The sequence below is a fragment of the Uloborus diversus genome, chromosome 7 (genome assembly GCF_026930045.1).
Source record: "Uloborus diversus isolate 005 chromosome 7, Udiv.v.3.1, whole genome shotgun sequence".
Classification (NCBI taxonomy): Eukaryota; Metazoa; Arthropoda; class Arachnida; order Araneae; family Uloboridae; genus Uloborus; species Uloborus diversus.
This window is the reverse complement of record NC_072737.1, coordinates 120,405,507-120,425,207: the sequence shown is the minus strand read 5'-3', so window position 1 is coordinate 120,425,207 and position 19,701 is coordinate 120,405,507. Positions and strand designations below refer to the sequence as shown.

General features: G+C 44.5%; 1 protein-coding gene across 1 annotated transcript; it reads left to right on the top strand.

Moving 5' to 3' along the window:
- The first annotated feature begins 213 nt into the window (after nt 1–213).
- Nucleotides 214–15,217, top strand: LOC129227027 (serine-rich adhesin for platelets-like). The gene has a single exon (XM_054861662.1). The coding sequence runs from the start codon at nt 240–242 to the stop codon at nt 15,144–15,146; it is 14,907 nt and encodes a 4,968-aa protein (XP_054717637.1). The 5' UTR covers nt 214–239; the 3' UTR covers nt 15,147–15,217.
- Nucleotides 15,218–19,701: the final 4,484 nt, after the last annotated feature.

The window sequence follows — 19,701 nt, the reverse complement described above, 5'->3', positions numbered from 1 at the left end:
ACCACGAAGCCAGGAGAAAAAAAAACATGTTTTTAAAAAATTCGTGACAAAGCAATAAAGTAATTTTATATGTTTGTGATCTTATTATGAATCCTTTTAATTGCACCAAGCTTTATAGCCAGAAGCGTATGCTGAAAACTAAAATTGCTGCGCAAACACACACCGTCACGAAAGATTTGGTATAAAAAGTTTGCTTTCCGTCGACTTCGGCACAGTTGACCAACTCAGCTCCAGCAGCAATGATTTGGTTCACAAGTTTTGGATTGGCGCTTTTGCTCTTCCTCTCGCAGCACCATGGCGTCGAGAGCAGGAAAAAGCAGATGGATCTTTCGAGAAGCCCCTGGAGAAATCTGAGGACCACGCAAAATTTCATGAATTGCCTGGTTCAGCGAATCGCCGCCTCCCCCCAGTTCCCACAGCAAGAAAAAGCGGATCTAGAAGCTCTGGTCGAAACGATGACAAAGGTCATGTCTGAAGTAAGCGGAAACCGAGAAAAAAGTGCTCAGATTTCTGCTATGACCATGGCTTTCGGTTCATCTATGGCAGAAATGATTATAGCAGAGGAAGAGGGCGGAGCCACAGGAATAGAGCAAAAGACCGATGCTCTATGTCAAGCTCTTACACAATGCTTCCGGTACACTCTGGGAACTGTGGATATGCACTTTATACACGAAATAAAGGAGCTCATCAAAGTGTTTGCAGCGGAAGCTGCCTCAACTGATGATAATGAAATAGAAATAGATGAAACTTCAAGTTTAAGCTCCTCTATTTACGGTTCAGCAGACTTTAGTTCATCAACTGCGATAAGTGGCAGCTTAGATGCGTCGCTATCATCTGGGGCGTCTCTAACTACAGCAGCTGGAGTTTCAAGCGGAGTCGTTTCTTCTCTCCAATCTACTCTTTTATCAAGCTTGCAATCAACTTCTGTATTCAGCAATACCTTTAGCAGCAATCTCTCAGTACAAAATGCAGTTTCGTTAGGGCAACTACTAGCCCAACAAATCGGAAGACAATACGGCCTAAGCAACAACGATGTAAATACTTTATTGTCGCGAATTCGCAATTCCCTGCAAACACTCCAACAAGGATCTGCCGTGCGAGTGTACATATCTGCAATTATTGGTCCAATACTCGAAGTACTTGCAACAAAAGGCATCGTAAACGGAAACAATGCCTCTCAGTTTGCTTCCTCCTTCGCTAATGCGTTGTTGCAAATTACTGCAAATATTGCTCCGAGATTTGGTATTCCGATTCCGGCATCTGCAGTTCAAAGTGATTTGACAAACGTATCTCAATCCATTTCAAGTTCAAGAAGCCAAACCAGCTCAAGTGTCCAAAGTTCCACATCTGCTTTTGGTGGAATTTCCGGTCCCTCTCCATTTGGGCCTCAGCCCTCTGGTCCCTCATTCGGTCCTGGACCCAGCCTTTCTGGCTTGACAGGATTTACTAGCACTTTTGCTTTGGGTTTCAAATCCACCTTGGCAAGCTCAACTCAGTTCCAATCAATAGCTCAAAGTAACCTTGATGTGCAGACAAGATCTTCCCTCATAAGCAAAGTTTTGATCAACGCCCTGTCCAGCCTCGGAATCAGTGCCTCTGTAGCCTCCAGTATAGCTGCTAGTACTTCACAGTCTCTACTGAGCGTTAGTGCTGGTGCAAGTGCCGCTGATGTTGCAACTGCAATCGCCGCATCAGTAGCAACTTCTCTACAGTCAAGTGGTGTTCTGACTGCTTCGAATGCGTCAACGTTATCAAATCAATTGGCCTCTTACGTAAGTTCCGGACTGTCAAGCACTGCATCGAGCTTAGGTATTCAACTAGGTGCTTCACTTGGAGCCGGCTTCAGAGCGTCGGCAGGTCTCTCTGCTTCTACTGACATTAGCAGTAGCGTAGAAGCAACTTCTGCAAGTACTCTTTCTTCGAGTGCATCATCCACAAGCGTCGTATCTTCAATCAATGCACAACTTGTACCCGCCTTAGCCCAAACAGCTGTCTTGAATGCTGCTTTCAGTAATATTAACACACAGAATGCTATCAGGATCGCAGAACTGCTAACACAGCAGGTTGGAAGACAATACGGTCTGAGTGGATCAGACGTTGCAACTGCTTCTTCGCAGATCAGAAGTGCTTTGTACTCCGTGCAACAAGGATCTGCTAGTACTGCGTACGTCTCCGCAATCGTCGGCCCCCTTATAACCGTACTTAGTTCCCGAGGTGTTGTCAACGCAAGCAACTCTTCGCAAGTCGTATCGTCATTGGCAAGAGCAATACTGCAGTTTACTGCCAATGTTGCTCCGCAATTCGGTATCTCGATTCCGACCTCAGCAGTACAAAGTGATTTGTCGACCATATCTCAATCCCTTACCACTTTCAGCAGCCAAACCAGCTCTAGTGTCGATAGCTCTACATCTGCTTTTGGTGGAATTTCCGGTCTCTCTGGCCCCTCTCCATATGGTCCTCAACCCTCTGGTCCCTCATTCGGTCCTGGACCCAGCCTTTCTGGCTTGACAGGATTTACTAGCACTTTTGCTTTGGGTTTCAAATCCACCTTGGCAAGCTCAACTCAGTTCCAATCAATAGCTCAAAGTAACCTTGATGTGCAGACAAGATCTTCCCTCATAAGCAAAGTTTTGATCAACGCCCTGTCCAGCCTCGGAATCAGTGCCTCTGTAGCCTCCAGTATAGCTGCTAGTACTTCACAGTCTCTACTGAGCGTTAGTGCTGGTGCAAGTGCCGCTGATGTTGCAACTGCAATCGCCGCATCAGTAGCAACTTCTCTACAGTCAAGTGGTGTTCTGACTGCTTCGAATGCGTCAACGTTATCAAATCAATTGGCCTCTTACGTAAGTTCCGGACTGTCAAGCACTGCATCGAGCTTAGGTATTCAACTAGGTGCTTCACTTGGAGCCGGCTTCGGAGCGTCGGCAGGTCTCTCTGCTTCTACTGACATTAGCAGTAGCGTAGAAGCAACTTCTGCAAGTACTCTTTCTTCGAGTGCATCATCCACAAGCGTCGTATCTTCAATCAATGCACAACTTGTACCCGCCTTAGCCCAAACAGCTGTCTTGAATGCTGCTTTCAGTAATATTAACACACAGAATGCTATCAGGATCGCAGAACTGCTAACACAGCAGGTTGGAAGACAATACGGTCTGAGTGGATCAGACGTTGCAACTGCTTCTTCGCAGATCAGAAGTGCTTTGTACTCCGTGCAACAAGGATCTGCTAGTACTGCGTACGTCTCCGCAATCGTCGGCCCCCTTATAACCGTACTTAGTTCCCGAGGTGTTGTCAACGCAAGCAACTCTTCGCAAGTCGTATCGTCATTGGCAAGAGCAATACTGCAGTTTACTGCCAATGTTGCTCCGCAATTCGGTATCTCGATTCCGACCTCAGCAGTACAAAGTGATTTGTCGACCATATCTCAATCCCTTACCACTTTCAGCAGCCAAACCAGCTCTAGTGTCGATAGCTCTACATCTGCTTTTGGTGGAATTTCCGGTCTCTCTGGCCCCTCTCCATATGGTCCTCAACCCTCTGGTCCCTCATTCGGTCCTGGACCCAGCCTTTCTGGCTTGACAGGATTTACTAGCACTTTTGCTTTGGGTTTCAAATCCACCTTGGCAAGCTCAACTCAGTTCCAATCAATAGCTCAAAGTAACCTTGATGTGCAGACAAGATCTTCCCTCATAAGCAAAGTTTTGATCAACGCCCTGTCCAGCCTCGGAATCAGTGGCTCTGTAGCCTCCAGTATAGCTGCTAGTACTTCACAGTCTCTACTGAGCGTTAGTGCTGGTGCAAGTGCCGCTGATGTTGCAACTGCAATCGCCGCATCAGTAGCAACTTCTCTACAGTCAAGTGGTGTTCTGACTGCTTCGAATGCGTCAACGTTATCAAATCAATTGGCCTCTTACGTAAGTTCCGGACTGTCAAGCACTGCATCGAGCTTAGGTATTCAACTAGGTGCTTCACTTGGAGCCGGCTTCGGAGCGTCGGCAGGTCTCTCTGCTTCTACTGACATTAGCAGTAGCGTAGAAGCAACTTCTGCAAGTACTCTTTCTTCGAGTGCATCATCCACAAGCGTCGTATCTTCAATCAATGCACAACTTGTACCCGCCTTAGCCCAAACAGCTGTCTTGAATGCTGCTTTCAGTAATATTAACACACAGAATGCTATCAGGATCGCAGAACTGCTAACACAGCAGGTTGGAAGACAATACGGTCTGAGTGGATCAGACGTTGCAACTGCTTCTTCGCAGATCAGAAGTGCTTTGTACTCCGTGCAACAAGGATCTGCTAGTACTGCGTACGTCTCCGCAATCGTCGGCCCCCTTATAACCGTACTTAGTTCCCGAGGTGTTGTCAACGCAAGCAACTCTTCGCAAGTCGTATCGTCATTGGCAAATGCAATACTGCAGTTTACTGCCAATGTTGCTCCGCAATTCGGTATCTCGATTCCGACCTCAGCAGTACAAAGTGATTTGTCGACCATATCTCAATCCCTTACCACTTTCAGCAGCCAAACTAGCTCTAGTGTCGATAGCTCTACATCTGCTTTTGGTGGAATTTCCGGTCTCTCTGGCCCCTCTCCATATGGTCCTCAACCCTCTGGTCCCTCATTCGGTCCTGGACCCAGCCTTTCTGGCTTGACAGGATTTACTAGCACTTTTGCTTTGGGTTTCAAATCCACCTTGGCAAGCTCAACTCAGTTCCAATCAATAGCTCAAAGTAACCTTGATGTGCAGACAAGATCTTCCCTCATAAGCAAAGTTTTGATCAACGCCCTGTCCAGCCTCGGAATCAGTGCCTCTGTAGCCTCCAGTATAGCTGCTAGTACTTCACAGTCTCTACTGAGCGTTAGTGCTGGTGCAAGTGCCGCTGATGTTGCAACTGCAATCGCCGCATCAGTAGCAACTTCTCTACAGTCAAGTGGTGTTCTGACTGCTTCGAATGCGTCAACGTTATCAAATCAATTGGCCTCTTACGTAAGTTCCGGACTGTCAAGCACTGCATCGAGCTTAGGTATTCAACTAGGTGCTTCACTTGGAGCCGGCTTCGGAGCGTCGGCAGGTCTCTCTGCTTCTACTGACATTAGCAGTAGCGTAGAAGCAACTTCTGCAAGTACTCTTTCTTCGAGTGCATCATCCACAAGCGTCGTATCTTCAATCAATGCACAACTTGTACCCGCCTTAGCCCAAACAGCTGTCTTGAATGCTGCTTTCAGTAATATTAACACACAGAATGCTATCAGGATCGCAGAACTGCTAACACAGCAGGTTGGAAGACAATACGGTCTGAGTGGATCAGACGTTGCAACTGCTTCTTCGCAGATCAGAAGTGCTTTGTACTCCGTGCAACAAGGATCTGCTAGTACTGCGTACGTCTCCGCAATCGTCGGCCCCCTTATAACCGTACTTAGTTCCCGAGGTGTTGTCAACGCAAGCAACTCTTCGCAAGTCGTATCGTCATTGGCAAATGCAATACTGCAGTTTACTGCCAATGTTGCTCCGCAATTCGGTATCTCGATTCCGACCTCAGCAGTACAAAGTGATTTGTCGACCATATCTCAATCCCTTACCACTTTCAGCAGCCAAACCAGCTCTAGTGTCGATAGCTCTACATCTGCTTTTGGTGGAATTTCCGGTCTCTCTGGCCCCTCTCCATATGGTCCTCAACCCTCTGGTCCCTCATTCGGTCCTGGACCCAGCCTTTCTGGCTTGACAGGATTTACTAGCACTTTTGCTTTGGGTTTCAAATCCACCTTGGCAAGCTCAACTCAGTTCCAATCAATAGCTCAAAGTAACCTTGATGTGCAGACAAGATCTTCCCTCATAAGCAAAGTTTTGATCAACGCCCTGTCCAGCCTCGGAATCAGTGCCTCTGTAGCCTCCAGTATAGCTGCTAGTACTTCACAGTCTCTACTGAGCGTTAGTGCTGGTGCAAGTGCCGCTGATGTTGCAACTGCAATCGCCGCATCAGTAGCAACTTCTCTACAGTCAAGTGGTGTTCTGACTGCTTCGAATGCGTCAACGTTATCAAATCAATTGGCCTCTTACGTAAGTTCCGGACTGTCAAGCACTGCATCGAGCTTAGGTATTCAACTAGGTGCTTCACTTGGAGCCGGCTTCGGAGCGTCGGCAGGTCTCTCTGCTTCTACTGACATTAGCAGTAGCGTAGAAGCAACTTCTGCAAGTACTCTTTCTTCGAGTGCATCATCCACAAGCGTCGTATCTTCAATCAATGCACAACTTGTACCCGCCTTAGCCCAAACAGCTGTCTTGAATGCTGCTTTCAGTAATATTAACACACAGAATGCTATCAGGATTGCAGAACTGCTAACACAGCAGGTTGGAAGACAATACGGTCTGAGTGGATCAGACGTTGCAACTGCTTCTTCGCAGATCAGAAGTGCTTTGTACTCCGTGCAACAAGGATCTGCTAGTACTGCGTACGTCTCCGCAATCGTCGGCCCCCTTATAACCGTACTTAGTTCCCGAGGTGTTGTCAACGCAGGCAACTCTTCGCAAGTCGTATCGTCATTGGCAAATGCAATACTGCAGTTTACTGCCAATGTTGCTCCGCAATTCGGTATCTCGATTCCGACCTCAGCAGTACAAAGTGATTTGTCGACCATATCTCAATCCCTTACCACTTTCAGCAGCCAAACCAGCTCTAGTGTCGATAGCTCTACATCTGCTTTTGGTGGAATTTCCGGTCTCTCTGGCCCCTCTCCATATGGTCCTCAACCCTCTGGTCCCTCATTCGGTCCTGGACCCAGCCTTTCTGGCTTGACAGGATTTACTAGCACTTTTGCTTTGGGTTTCAAATCCACCTTGGCAAGCTCAACTCAGTTCCAATCAATAGCTCAAAGTAACCTTGATGTGCAGACAAGATCTTCCCTCATAAGCAAAGTTTTGATCAACGCCCTGTCCAGCCTCGGAATCAGTGCCTCTGTAGCCTCCAGTATAGCTGCTAGTACTTCACAGTCTCTACTGAGCGTTAGTGCTGGTGCAAGTGCCGCTGATGTTGCAACTGCAATCGCCGCATCAGTAGCAACTTCTCTACAGTCAAGTGGTGTTCTGACTGCTTCGAATGCGTCAACGTTATCAAATCAATTGGCCTCTTACGTAAGTTCCGGACTGTCAAGCACTGCATCGAGCTTAGGTATTCAACTAGGTGCTTCACTTGGAGCCGGCTTCGGAGCGTCGGCAGGTCTCTCTGCTTCTACTGACATTAGCAGTAGCGTAGAAGCAACTTCTGCAAGTACTCTTTCTTCGAGTGCATCATCCACAAGCGTCGTATCTTCAATCAATGCACAACTTGTACCCGCCTTAGCCCAAACAGCTGTCTTGAATGCTGCTTTCAGTAATATTAACACACAGAATGCTATCAGGATCGCAGAACTGCTAACACAGCAGGTTGGAAGACAATACGGTCTGAGTGGATCAGACGTTGCAACTGCTTCTTCGCAGATCAGAAGTGCTTTGTACTCCGTGCAACAAGGATCTGCTAGTACTGCGTACGTCTCCGCAATCGTCGGCCCCCTTATAACCGTACTTAGTTCCCGAGGTGTTGTCAACGCAAGCAACTCTTCGCAAGTCGTATCGTCATTGGCAAATGCAATACTGCAGTTTACTGCCAATGTTGCTCCGCAATTCGGTATCTCGATTCCGACCTCAGCAGTACAAAGTGATTTGTCGACCATATCTCAATCCCTTACCACTTTCAGCAGCCAAACCAGCTCTAGTGTCGATAGCTCTACATCTGCTTTTGGTGGAATTTCCGGTCTCTCTGGCCCCTCTCCATATGGTCCTCAACCCTCTGGTCCCTCATTCGGTCCTGGACCCAGCCTTTCTGGCTTGACAGGATTTACTAGCACTTTTGCTTTGGGTTTCAAATCCACCTTGGCAAGCTCAACTCAGTTCCAATCAATAGCTCAAAGTAACCTTGATGTGCAGACAAGATCTTCCCTCATAAGCAAAGTTTTGATCAACGCCCTGTCCAGCCTCGGAATCAGTGCCTCTGTAGCCTCCAGTATAGCTGCTAGTACTTCACAGTCTCTACTGAGCGTTAGTGCTGGTGCAAGTGCCGCTGATGTTGCAACTGCAATCGCCGCATCAGTAGCAACTTCTCTACAGTCAAGTGGTGTTCTGACTGCTTCGAATGCGTCAACGTTATCAAATCAATTGGCCTCTTACGTAAGTTCCGGACTGTCAAGCACTGCATCGAGCTTAGGTATTCAACTAGGTGCTTCACTTGGAGCCGGCTTCGGAGCGTCGGCAGGTCTCTCTGCTTCTACTGACATTAGCAGTAGCGTAGAAGCAACTTCTGCAAGTACTCTTTCTTCGAGTGCATCATCCACAAGCGTCGTATCTTCAATCAATGCACAACTTGTACCCGCCTTAGCCCAAACAGCTGTCTTGAATGCTGCTTTCAGTAATATTAACACACAGAATGCTATCAGGATCGCAGAACTGCTAACACAGCAGGTTGGAAGACAATACGGTCTGAGTGGATCAGACGTTGCAACTGCTTCTTCGCAGATCAGAAGTGCTTTGTACTCCGTGCAACAAGGATCTGCTAGTACTGCGTACGTCTCCGCAATCGTCGGCCCCCTTATAACCGTACTTAGTTCCCGAGGTGTTGTCAACGCAAGCAACTCTTCGCAAGTCGTATCGTCATTGGCAAATGCAATACTGCAGTTTACTGCCAATGTTGCCCCGCAATTCGGTATCTCGATTCCGACCTCAGCAGTACAAAGTGATTTGTCGACCATATCTCAATCCCTTACCACTTTCAGCAGCCAAACCAGCTCTAGTGTCGATAGCTCTACATCTGCTTTTGGTGGAATTTCCGGTCTCTCTGGCCCCTCTCCATATGGTCCTCAACCCTCTGGTCCCTCATTCGGTCCTGGACCCAGCCTTTCTGGCTTGACAGGATTTACTAGCACTTTTGCTTTGGGTTTCAAATCCACCTTGGCAAGCTCAACTCAGTTCCAATCAATAGCTCAAAGTAACCTTGATGTGCAGACAAGATCTTCCCTCATAAGCAAAGTTTTGATCAACGCCCTGTCCAGCCTCGGAATCAGTGCCTCTGTAGCCTCCAGTATAGCTGCTAGTACTTCACAGTCTCTACTGAGCGTTAGTGCTGGTGCAAGTGCCGCTGATGTTGCAACTGCAATCGCCGCATCAGTAGCAACTTCTCTACAGTCAAGTGGTGTTCTGACTGCTTCGAATGCGTCAACGTTATCAAATCAATTGGCCTCTTACGTAAGTTCCGGACTGTCAAGCACTGCATCGAGCTTAGGTATTCAACTAGGTGCTTCACTTGGAGCCGGCTTCGGAGCGTCGGCAGGTCTCTCTGCTTCTACTGACATTAGCAGTAGCGTAGAAGCAACTTCTGCAAGTACTCTTTCTTCGAGTGCATCATCCACAAGCGTCGTATCTTCAATCAATGCACAACTTGTACCCGCCTTAGCCCAAACAGCTGTCTTGAATGCTGCTTTCAGTAATATTAACACACAGAATGCTATCAGGATCGCAGAACTGCTAACACAGCAGGTTGGAAGACAATACGGTCTGAGTGGATCAGACGTTGCAACTGCTTCTTCGCAGATCAGAAGTGCTTTGTACTCCGTGCAACAAGGATCTGCTAGTACTGCGTACGTCTCCGCAATCGTCGGCCCCCTTATAACCGTACTTAGTTCCCGAGGTGTTGTCAACGCAAGCAACTCTTCGCAAGTCGTATCGTCATTGGCAAGAGCAATACTGCAGTTTACTGCCAATGTTGCTCCGCAATTCGGTATCTCGATTCCGACCTCAGCAGTACAAAGTGATTTGTCGACCATATCTCAATCCCTTACCACTTTCAGCAGCCAAACCAGCTCTAGTGTCGATAGCTCTACATCTGCTTTTGGTGGAATTTCCGGTCTCTCTGGCCCCTCTCCATATGGTCCTCAACCCTCTGGTCCCTCATTCGGTCCTGGACCCAGCCTTTCTGGCTTGACAGGATTTACTAGCACTTTTGCTTTGGGTTTCAAATCCACCTTGGCAAGCTCAACTCAGTTCCAATCAATAGCTCAAAGTAACCTTGATGTGCAGACAAGATCTTCCCTCATAAGCAAAGTTTTGATCAACGCCCTGTCCAGCCTCGGAATCAGTGCCTCTGTAGCCTCCAGTATAGCTGCTAGTACTTCACAGTCTCTACTGAGCGTTAGTGCTGGTGCAAGTGCCGCTGATGTTGCAACTGCAATCGCCGCATCAGTAGCAACTTCTCTACAGTCAAGTGGTGTTCTGACTGCTTCGAATGCGTCAACGTTATCAAATCAATTGGCCTCTTACGTAAGTTCCGGACTGTCAAGCACTGCATCGAGCTTAGGTATTCAACTAGGTGCTTCACTTGGAGCCGGCTTCGGAGCGTCGGCAGGTCTCTCTGCTTCTACTGACATTAGCAGTAGCGTAGAAGCAACTTCTGCAAGTACTCTTTCTTCGAGTGCATCATCCACAAGCGTCGTATCTTCAATCAATGCACAACTTGTACCCGCCTTAGCCCAAACAGCTGTCTTGAATGCTGCTTTCAGTAATATTGACACACAGAATGCTATCAGGATCGCAGAACTGCTAACACAGCAGGTTGGAAGACAATACGGTCTGAGTGGATCAGACGTTGCAACTGCTTCTTCGCAGATCAGAAGTGCTTTGTACTCCGTGCAACAAGGATCTGCTAGTACTGCGTACGTCTCCGCAATCGTCGGCCCCCTTATAACCGTACTTAGTTCCCGAGGTGTTGTCAACGCAAGCAACTCTTCGCAAGTCGTATCGTCATTGGCAAATGCAATACTGCAGTTTACTGCCAATGTTGCTCCGCAATTCGGTATCTCGATTCCGACCTCAGCAGTACAAAGTGATTTGTCGACCATATCTCAATCCCTTACCACTTTCAGCAGCCAAACCAGCTCTAGTGTCGATAGCTCTACATCTGCTTTTGGTGGAATTTCCGGTCTCTCTGGCCCCTCTCCATATGGTCCTCAACCCTCTGGTCCCTCATTCGGTCCTGGACCCAGCCTTTCTGGCTTGACAGGATTTACTAGCACTTTTGCTTTGGGTTTCAAATCCACCTTGGCAAGCTCAACTCAGTTCCAATCAATAGCTCAAAGTAACCTTGATGTGCAGACAAGATCTTCCCTCATAAGCAAAGTTTTGATCAACGCCCTGTCCAGCCTCGGAATCAGTGCCTCTGTAGCCTCCAGTATAGCTGCTAGTACTTCACAGTCTCTACTGAGCGTTAGTGCTGGTGCAAGTGCCGCTGATGTTGCAACTGCAATCGCCGCATCAGTAGCAACTTCTCTACAGTCAAGTGGTGTTCTGACTGCTTCGAATGCGTCAACGTTATCAAATCAATTGGCCTCTTACGTAAGTTCCGGACTGTCAAGCACTGCATCGAGCTTAGGTATTCAACTAGGTGCTTCACTTGGAGCCGGCTTCGGAGCGTCGGCAGGTCTCTCTGCTTCTACTGACATTAGCAGTAGCGTAGAAGCAACTTCTGCAAGTACTCTTTCTTCGAGTGCATCATCCACAAGCGTCGTATCTTCAATCAATGCACAACTTGTACCCGCCTTAGCCCAAACAGCTGTCTTGAATGCTGCTTTCAGTAATATTAACACACAGAATGCTATCAGGATCGCAGAACTGCTAACACAGCAGGTTGGAAGACAATACGGTCTGAGTGGATCAGACGTTGCAACTGCTTCTTCGCAGATCAGAAGTGCTTTGTACTCCGTGCAACAAGGATCTGCTAGTACTGCGTACGTCTCCGCAATCGTCGGCCCCCTTATAACCGTACTTAGTTCCCGAGGTGTTGTCAACGCAAGCAACTCTTCGCAAGTCGTATCGTCATTGGCAAATGCAATACTGCAGTTTACTGCCAATGTTGCTCCGCAATTCGGTATCTCGATTCCGACCTCAGCAGTACAAAGTGATTTGTCGACCATATCTCAATCCCTTACCACTTTCAGCAGCCAAACCAGCTCTAGTGTCGATAGCTCTACATCTGCTTTTGGTGGAATTTCCAGTCTCTCTGGCCCCTCTCCATATGGTCCTCAACCCTCTGGTCCCTCATTCGGTCCTGGACCCAGCCTTTCTGGCTTGACAGGATTTACTAGCACTTTTGCTTTGGGTTTCAAATCCACCTTGGCAAGCTCAACTCAGTTCCAATCAATAGCTCAAAGTAACCTTGATGTGCAGACAAGATCTTCCCTCATAAGCAAAGTTTTGATCAACGCCCTGTCCAGCCTCGGAATCAGTGCCTCTGTAGCCTCCAGTATAGCTGCTAGTACTTCACAGTCTCTACTGAGCGTTAGTGCTGGTGCAAGTGCCGCTGATGTTGCAACTGCAATCGCCGCATCAGTAGCAACTTCTCTACAGTCAAGTGGTGTTCTGACTGCTTCGAATGCGTCAACGTTATCAAATCAATTGGCCTCTTACGTAAGTTCCGGACTGTCAAGCACTGCATCGAGCTTAGGTATTCAACTAGGTGCTTCACTTGGAGCCGGCTTCGGAGCGTCGGCAGGTCTCTCTGCTTCTACTGACATTAGCAGTAGCGTAGAAGCAACTTCTGCAAGTACTCTTTCTTCGAGTGCATCATCCACAAGCGTCGTATCTTCAATCAATGCACAACTTGTACCCGCCTTAGCCCAAACAGCTGTCTTGAATGCTGCTTTCAGTAATATTAACACACAGAATGCTATCAGGATCGCAGAACTGCTAACACAGCAGGTTGGAACACAATACGGTCTGAGTGGATCAGACGTTGCAACTGCTTCTTCGCAGATCAGAAGTGCTTTGTACTCCGTGCAACAAGGATCTGCTAGTACTGCGTACGTCTCCGCAATCGTCGGCCCCCTTATAACCGTACTTAGTTCCCGAGGTGTTGTCAACGCAAGCAACTCTTCGCAAGTCGTATCGTCATTGGCAAATGCAATACTGCAGTTTACTGCCAATGTTGCTCCGCAATTCGGTATCTCGATTCCGACCTCAGCAGTACAAAGTGATTTGTCGACCATATCTCAATCCCTTACCACTTTCAGCAGCCAAACCAGCTCTAGTGTCGATAGCTCTACATCTGCTTTTGGTGGAATTTCCGGTCTCTCTGGCCCCTCTCCATATGGTCCTCAACCCTCTGGTCCCTCATTCGGTCCTGGACCCAGCCTTTCTGGCTTGACAGGATTTACTAGCACTTTTGCTTTGGGTTTCAAATCCACCTTGGCAAGCTCAACTCAGTTCCAATCAATAGCTCAAAGTAACCTTGATGTGCAGACAAGATCTTCCCTCATAAGCAAAGTTTTGATCAACGCCCTGTCCAGCCTCGGAATCAGTGCCTCTGTAGCCTCCAGTATAGCTGCTAGTACTTCACAGTCTCTACTGAGCGTTAGTGCTGGTGCAAGTGCCGCTGATGTTGCAACTGCAATCGCCGCATCAGTAGCAACTTCTCTACAGTCAAGTGGTCTTCTGACTGCTTCGAATGCGTCAACGTTATCAAATCAATTGGCCTCTTACGTAAGTTCCGGACTGTCAAGCACTGCATCGAGCTTAGGTATTCAACTAGGTGCTTCACTTGGAGCCGGCTTCGGAGCGTCGGCAGGTCTCTCTGCTTCTACTGACATTAGCAGTAGCGTAGAAGCAACTTCTGCAAGTACTCTTTCTTCGAGTGCATCATCCACAAGCGTCGTATCTTCAATCAATGCACAACTTGTACCCGCCTTAGCCCAAACAGCTGTCTTGAATGCTGCTTTCAGTAATATTAACACACAGAATGCTATCAGGATCGCAGAACTGCTAACACAGCAGGTTGGAAGACAATACGGTCTGAGTGGATCAGACGTTGCAACTGCTTCTTCGCAGATCAGAAGTGCTTTGTACTCCGTGCAACAAGGATCTGCTAGTACTGCGTACGTCTCCGCAATCGTCGGCCCCCTTATAACCGTACTTAGTTCCCGAGGTGTTGTCAACGCAAGCAACTCTTCGCAAGTCGTATCGTCATTGGCAAATGCAATACTGCAGTTTACTGCCAATGTTGCTCCGCAATTCGGTATCTCGATTCCGACCTCAGCAGTACAAAGTGATTTGTCGACCATATCTCAATCCCTTACCGCTATCAGCAGCCAAACCAGCTCAAGTGTCGATAGCTCTACATCTGCTTTTGGTGGAATTTCCGGTCCCTCTGGCCCCTCTCCATATGGTCCTCAACCCTCTGGTCCCTCATTCGGTCCTGGACCCAGCTTTTCTGGCTTGACAGGATTTACTGGCACTTTTGCTTTGGGTTTCCAATCCGCCTTGGCAAGCTCAACTCAGTTCCAATCAATTGCTCAAAGTAACCTTGATGTGCAGACAAGATCTTCCCTCATAAGCAAAGTTTTGATCAACGCCCTGTCCAGCCTCGGAATCAGTGCCTCTGTAGCCTCCAGTATAGCTGCTAGTACTTCACAGTCTCTACTGAGCGTTAGTGCTGGTGCAAGTGCCGCTGATGTTGCAACTGCAATCGCCTCATCTGTAGCAACTTCTTTACAGTCAAGTGGTTACTTAAGCGATTCTAACGCTTCGCAATTAGGAAATTCTTTGGCATCTTCAATCAGCTCTGTAGCACTAAATGTTGCAGCTGATTTGGGAGTCTCACTTTCAGCTTCGGCTAATTTGAGTAGCAGTCTTGGAGCTTCAGCGGGTATTAGCAGCAGTTTCGATGCTTCTTCCGCCAGCTCTACATCCCTGTCAAGCTCTTCTTCCCTTTCTTCCCAGCAACAAGTAACTTCCAGTGCTGCTGTGTCGCTTAATTCAGTTATTACTTCTCCTGTTGGTCTAGCTTCCCCGCAAGCGAGCTCACGTGTCAGATATTTATCTCAACTTGCTTTGAATGCTATTAGCCCTCAAGGTTTTAATGTGGAAGCATTTGTTAGTCAGCTTGGAACAATTATGGCTCAAGCTCGAGCAATGGGAATGTCTGCTTCTGATGCCACTATTGAAACGTTACTAGAAGGATTACTATCTCTCGTACAAGCTCTTGGTTCCTGCCAGGCTGGGTCTTACAACCCTGCTCGAAGTGTAGAGGCATCTAACATCTTCTTGTCGGCGATCCAAAGTACTTTATCATCATGAATTGTTGTCAACCTTTTTCCTTAGCATTATGTGCTTAAATATTGAGAAAAATAAAATATGTTTTGCAGTGATCTTTATTTTCTTTTTTTCGTTCATCAGTTTCACGACTATAGTACAAATCATGCCCCACATTTTCAAACATTTTTGTATTAATTGTTATGATTGCCCTCACCTAATTATTATTTTTATTATTATTGTAATTTTCCTTTCATTTGTGCATATCCAGTATCATACAAGTGTATTTACGTTTTTTATGATGGGGTTTAAAATGCTTAGACCACTCTATTAATTGCATAGTTGTCTGAAAACAGAGTTGACTAACTGGGCCATTCCACGAAAAAGCAGATATCGTTTCTCGCACGTGACAGATCTATATTTCGTTTCAAAGCGTGCAATTAGCTTTTTTTTTTTTTTTTTTTTTTTTTTTTTTTTTTTTTTTTTTTTGCCTAAGAAATGACGCGTGTGGTTTCTTAGGTAAAAAATCTTTGTTTAATGCATTTTCCAAACATTACCAATGGCGTAAAATGTAGAGCTGTCACGTGTGCAATAAAATATCTTATTTCCAGTGTAATGGCCCACTACTTGTATCCTTTTCAAATTTTCACCAGAAAGTAAGTAGGATGGAAAATTTCATATGAAATAGAGCTTCCACAACAGATTCGAAGGATCTATATCTAGAATCAAGAACTTTGAAGCTGATGTCCAAAAGTGTCCCACATGTGAGAAGTAAAATTTTTTGCTTAGCAAATCACACGAATCAAGTACTTTCATTTGGTCAACGAATTTTAAACTGCCATCTCTTATCAATTCGAATACGGATGAAATTATAAGGAAAATTTTATCCAAACCGTACCACACGTGACCGTGGAATCACATTACTAAGCCCCCTCCCCTCCCCAAAGAAAAAAAAAATCGTTCAAATTTTAATAAAATTTCCCAATTAAGAAAGAAGCATAAAATAAAACTATTATTTTATTTTTGATTTCAGGAAAAACTTTTTTCTCATCAGGATTTTAAATGCAAAACAGTGGACAATGATTAGCTCAATTTAGCTCTCAAAAGAAAAAAAATGATCAAACTTACCTTTTTACTTTCGTCTATATCTAGTATATATAGAAGAAAGTATTGAATTCGTGCAAATTTCCGAATTTTGACGGATTCGAACGTTTTGAGGTGTGTTGAGTCCATTTGGACCATTTTTGGAAAATGTGTGTGTGTGTGTCACACATGTGTGCCACCAGTTTTTTGTGGCCGCTCTACAGCAAAAACTACCGCATGAAATCGAACGAAATTTTGTGCTTATATGTGCCCCTATGTGAACTTAAGCCCATTGGTTTTTGCCGCGAATTCCTCCAAGGGGGCTGGAGCAATGGGGCGTTTTTTGAGTTATGCTTGCCTGCTATTCCCCAAGACGTAACTGGCGGAACGAAAAAAATTTGGTCCATTTGTTGCCCCTAACAGGTACAGGTGCTGATTCAATTTTGGTGTCAATAGCTCAAACGGGGGTTGAGCGATAGAACGTTTTTTGTCGTCAATTGTGACTGCTGTATCTCAAGAAATAATGAACGGAATCAAACAAAAATTTATCAACAAGTATTCCTTAGAGAATATAAGAGCTGATTCTATTTTAGCGTCAATAGCTGAAAAGGGGGTGGCGCAATCGAACGTTCTTTGTTTTAATTTGTGAGTGCCATATCTCAAGATATAATGCTACGTTCTGGATGAAATTTGGAATAAATGTCAATCCATATGTAAACAGGCGTGGTTCAATTTTGGCGCCAATTGCTCCATAGGGGGCTGATTTTTTTTATTTTTTTTTATTTATTTATTTATTTATTTTTTTTTTTTTTTTTGGCGAATAAAAATACTTTTATAATGGGGTCGTTTCCAATATTTTAAAAGTTTTTTTTTTCTGAAAGATCATGCTTAAAAACATCAAGCGTAGAGGCAATTTTTTATTCGCTGTTTGATTATCATAAAGTGGAAAAGCATTGAAAAATGCGCCAAAGGACATCATTTGTGACGTCACGCCTTGTTTGAAAGATTGGACAGTTTAAAAAATGACTGTTGGGAAAATAAAAGTATGTTCTGGATCCATGTTTTTTTTTTTTTTTTTTTTTTGCTTATTCTATCGATTTCTGTGACTAAAAGTAGTACTTTTAACAAAAGGAAACAACCCCATTGCAACAATAAGAAAGATAAATCGTTATAAACTGTCGTCTGCGTAATTCGCGTGATTTTAATTGTTGGAAAACTACAAGAAAATTGCGATGATTTAAACCATAGACTAATAATAAGAGTAGACCGAGCTTTCCCAGACTTGCTAATGAAAAAATTGGTTCATGGATACATCGTGTGACTGGTGGGAGGCTTGGCGAAAACTTTGGCAGCATGGTTGCTAGATGGCAACATTATCTATAGTTTGGCACTCGACATGTATTTTAAGACGTAATGTGTTTTCATTGATATTAGTAATTAGTTTTTGATCACAGTTTTCAGTAACTTGTATTTCATTTGGAACTGCTACGTCAACGTTGGCGTGAACGTAATGGCATAAACGTTTTGCGTTAACGCAAAAATGTACTAATCGGTATCTTAAATTGAAATTGTAGGTAAAAATCTTACCAGTTTCCGATTCTTTTTGGGCGCTTGCATCTTTAACTGCTTAGAGAATTATTGAAATTGACTAAAGAAAATGCACAGTACTATCTAAACGAAAAACTCACTATGTTAAAAAAATATTTACAATTTAGAATAACAAATTTACAAATCGGACTCCATAAAAGATCATTCTTCCGTGTTCCATCAATTCTATTTATTTTATTTCTCGTGGGCGTTGATCGTCTGCTTGGATCAACGCCCGCTGTTGCTAGGATATCCACCAGTCACATGGTTTGGTTTATGAGCAGCAAAAGGGTTGCCATAGCTCGGTCTATTCCATAGACTAATAATAAGAGTAGACCGAGCTATGGCAACCCTTTTGCTGCTCATAAACCAAACCATGTGACTGGTGGATATCCTAGCAACAGTGGGCATTAATCGTAGCAGACGATCAACGCCAGCGCGAAATAAAATAAATAGAATTGATGGAACACGGAAGAATGATCTTTTATGGAGTCCGATTTGTAAATTTGTTATTCTAAGTTGTAAATATTTTGTTAATATAGTGAGTTTTTCGTTTAGATAGTATTGTGCATTTTCTTTAGTCAATTTCAATAACTCTCTAAGCAATAAAAGATGCAAGCGACCAAGAAGAATCAGCAAACGGTAAAATTTTTACCTACAGTTTCAATTTAAGATACCGATTAGTACATTTTTGTGTTAACGCAAAACGTTTACGCCATTTCGTTCACGCCAACGCTGACAGCTCCAAATGAAATAAAAGTTACCGAAAACTGATCAAAAACTATTACTAATGTCAAAATAACGCATAACTAAAAGAAAAACAGTTCAATCTGTGCACTTGGAAGTTTTTTTTTAATGAAAACACATTGTCTTAAAATACATGTCGAGTGCCAAACTATAGATAATGCTGCGATCTAGCAACCATGCTGCCAAAGTCTTCGCCAAGCCCTTCCACTAGTCACATGATACATCTCTGAACCAATTTTCTTCATCAGCAAGAATGAGAAAGCTCGGTCTACTCTTATTATTAGTCTATGGTCTATTCTTATTATTAGTCTATGATTTAAACTTTTTAACTGTTGCCATATTGTGTTTGTTAACAAATAAACGTTTGTAATTATTTTAAGCACGGCTTTTAAAATAATTATCAATTTTCACTCTTTGCTTTGCTTTTGAGATAAATCGGGAATTGTTATGGTCGTTAAGTTTTTCCGTGTGTAATTTTGTTTTTGCTGGGAATATTGCTACTTCGTCAAGCATGGGGAGGGATCATAATTATACGAAAGATATAGAAGAAAGTTTCGTGAGATGGCCACAGCACACTAGTTTGTTCACGGTAAAATTGAACGGAACTAAAAAATAATAGAAGTTATACTAGTCTTGGAAGTACCCAAGAAGTATAACTTCTTGGGTAAACAATTCATCGGGAACAAAACTTTTATACGTTAAAACGGGGTTATTCATAATATCGGGGTGTGAAAAAAATTGCACTTAATTTATCTATAAGCTCTAAGCAATTGCTCGTAAATATCCAAAAGAAGAAAGTATACACTTTTTGTTCAGCATTCCACGAATTATTGCACGCTAGTTAATTAATGTACTGAGTTATAGATTTTGACAATTTCTTTGATAGTTGACTGGAAATAATTCTCTTTTGACTTTATGGAGAGAAAGAAATACTGTGCCATTTATAGCCTGCTGCATGAGACATGTTTTTACAGTTCCCAGGCCATGTAAATTGCAGATTCTAATAAAAGTGTTTTTCTGCTGCAGACAATATGGATATGTCATTTGGAAAACAACACAATATTTACTCACTCAAATTGGCAAAAAAAAAATTTTTTTTGCCTGTTGAAATGATTTGTTAATTCGGGGATTATTGTTTGTTAAATAGCGGTTTTTTGCTTTAATTTTTGTCGGGGAAAAATAA

Bases quoted from the DNA above. Each gene is read 5' to 3' on its own strand.
- LOC129227027 (XM_054861662.1), top strand. From the start codon at position 240: ATGATTTGGTTCACAAGTTTTGGATTGGCGCTTTTGCTCTTCCTCTCG.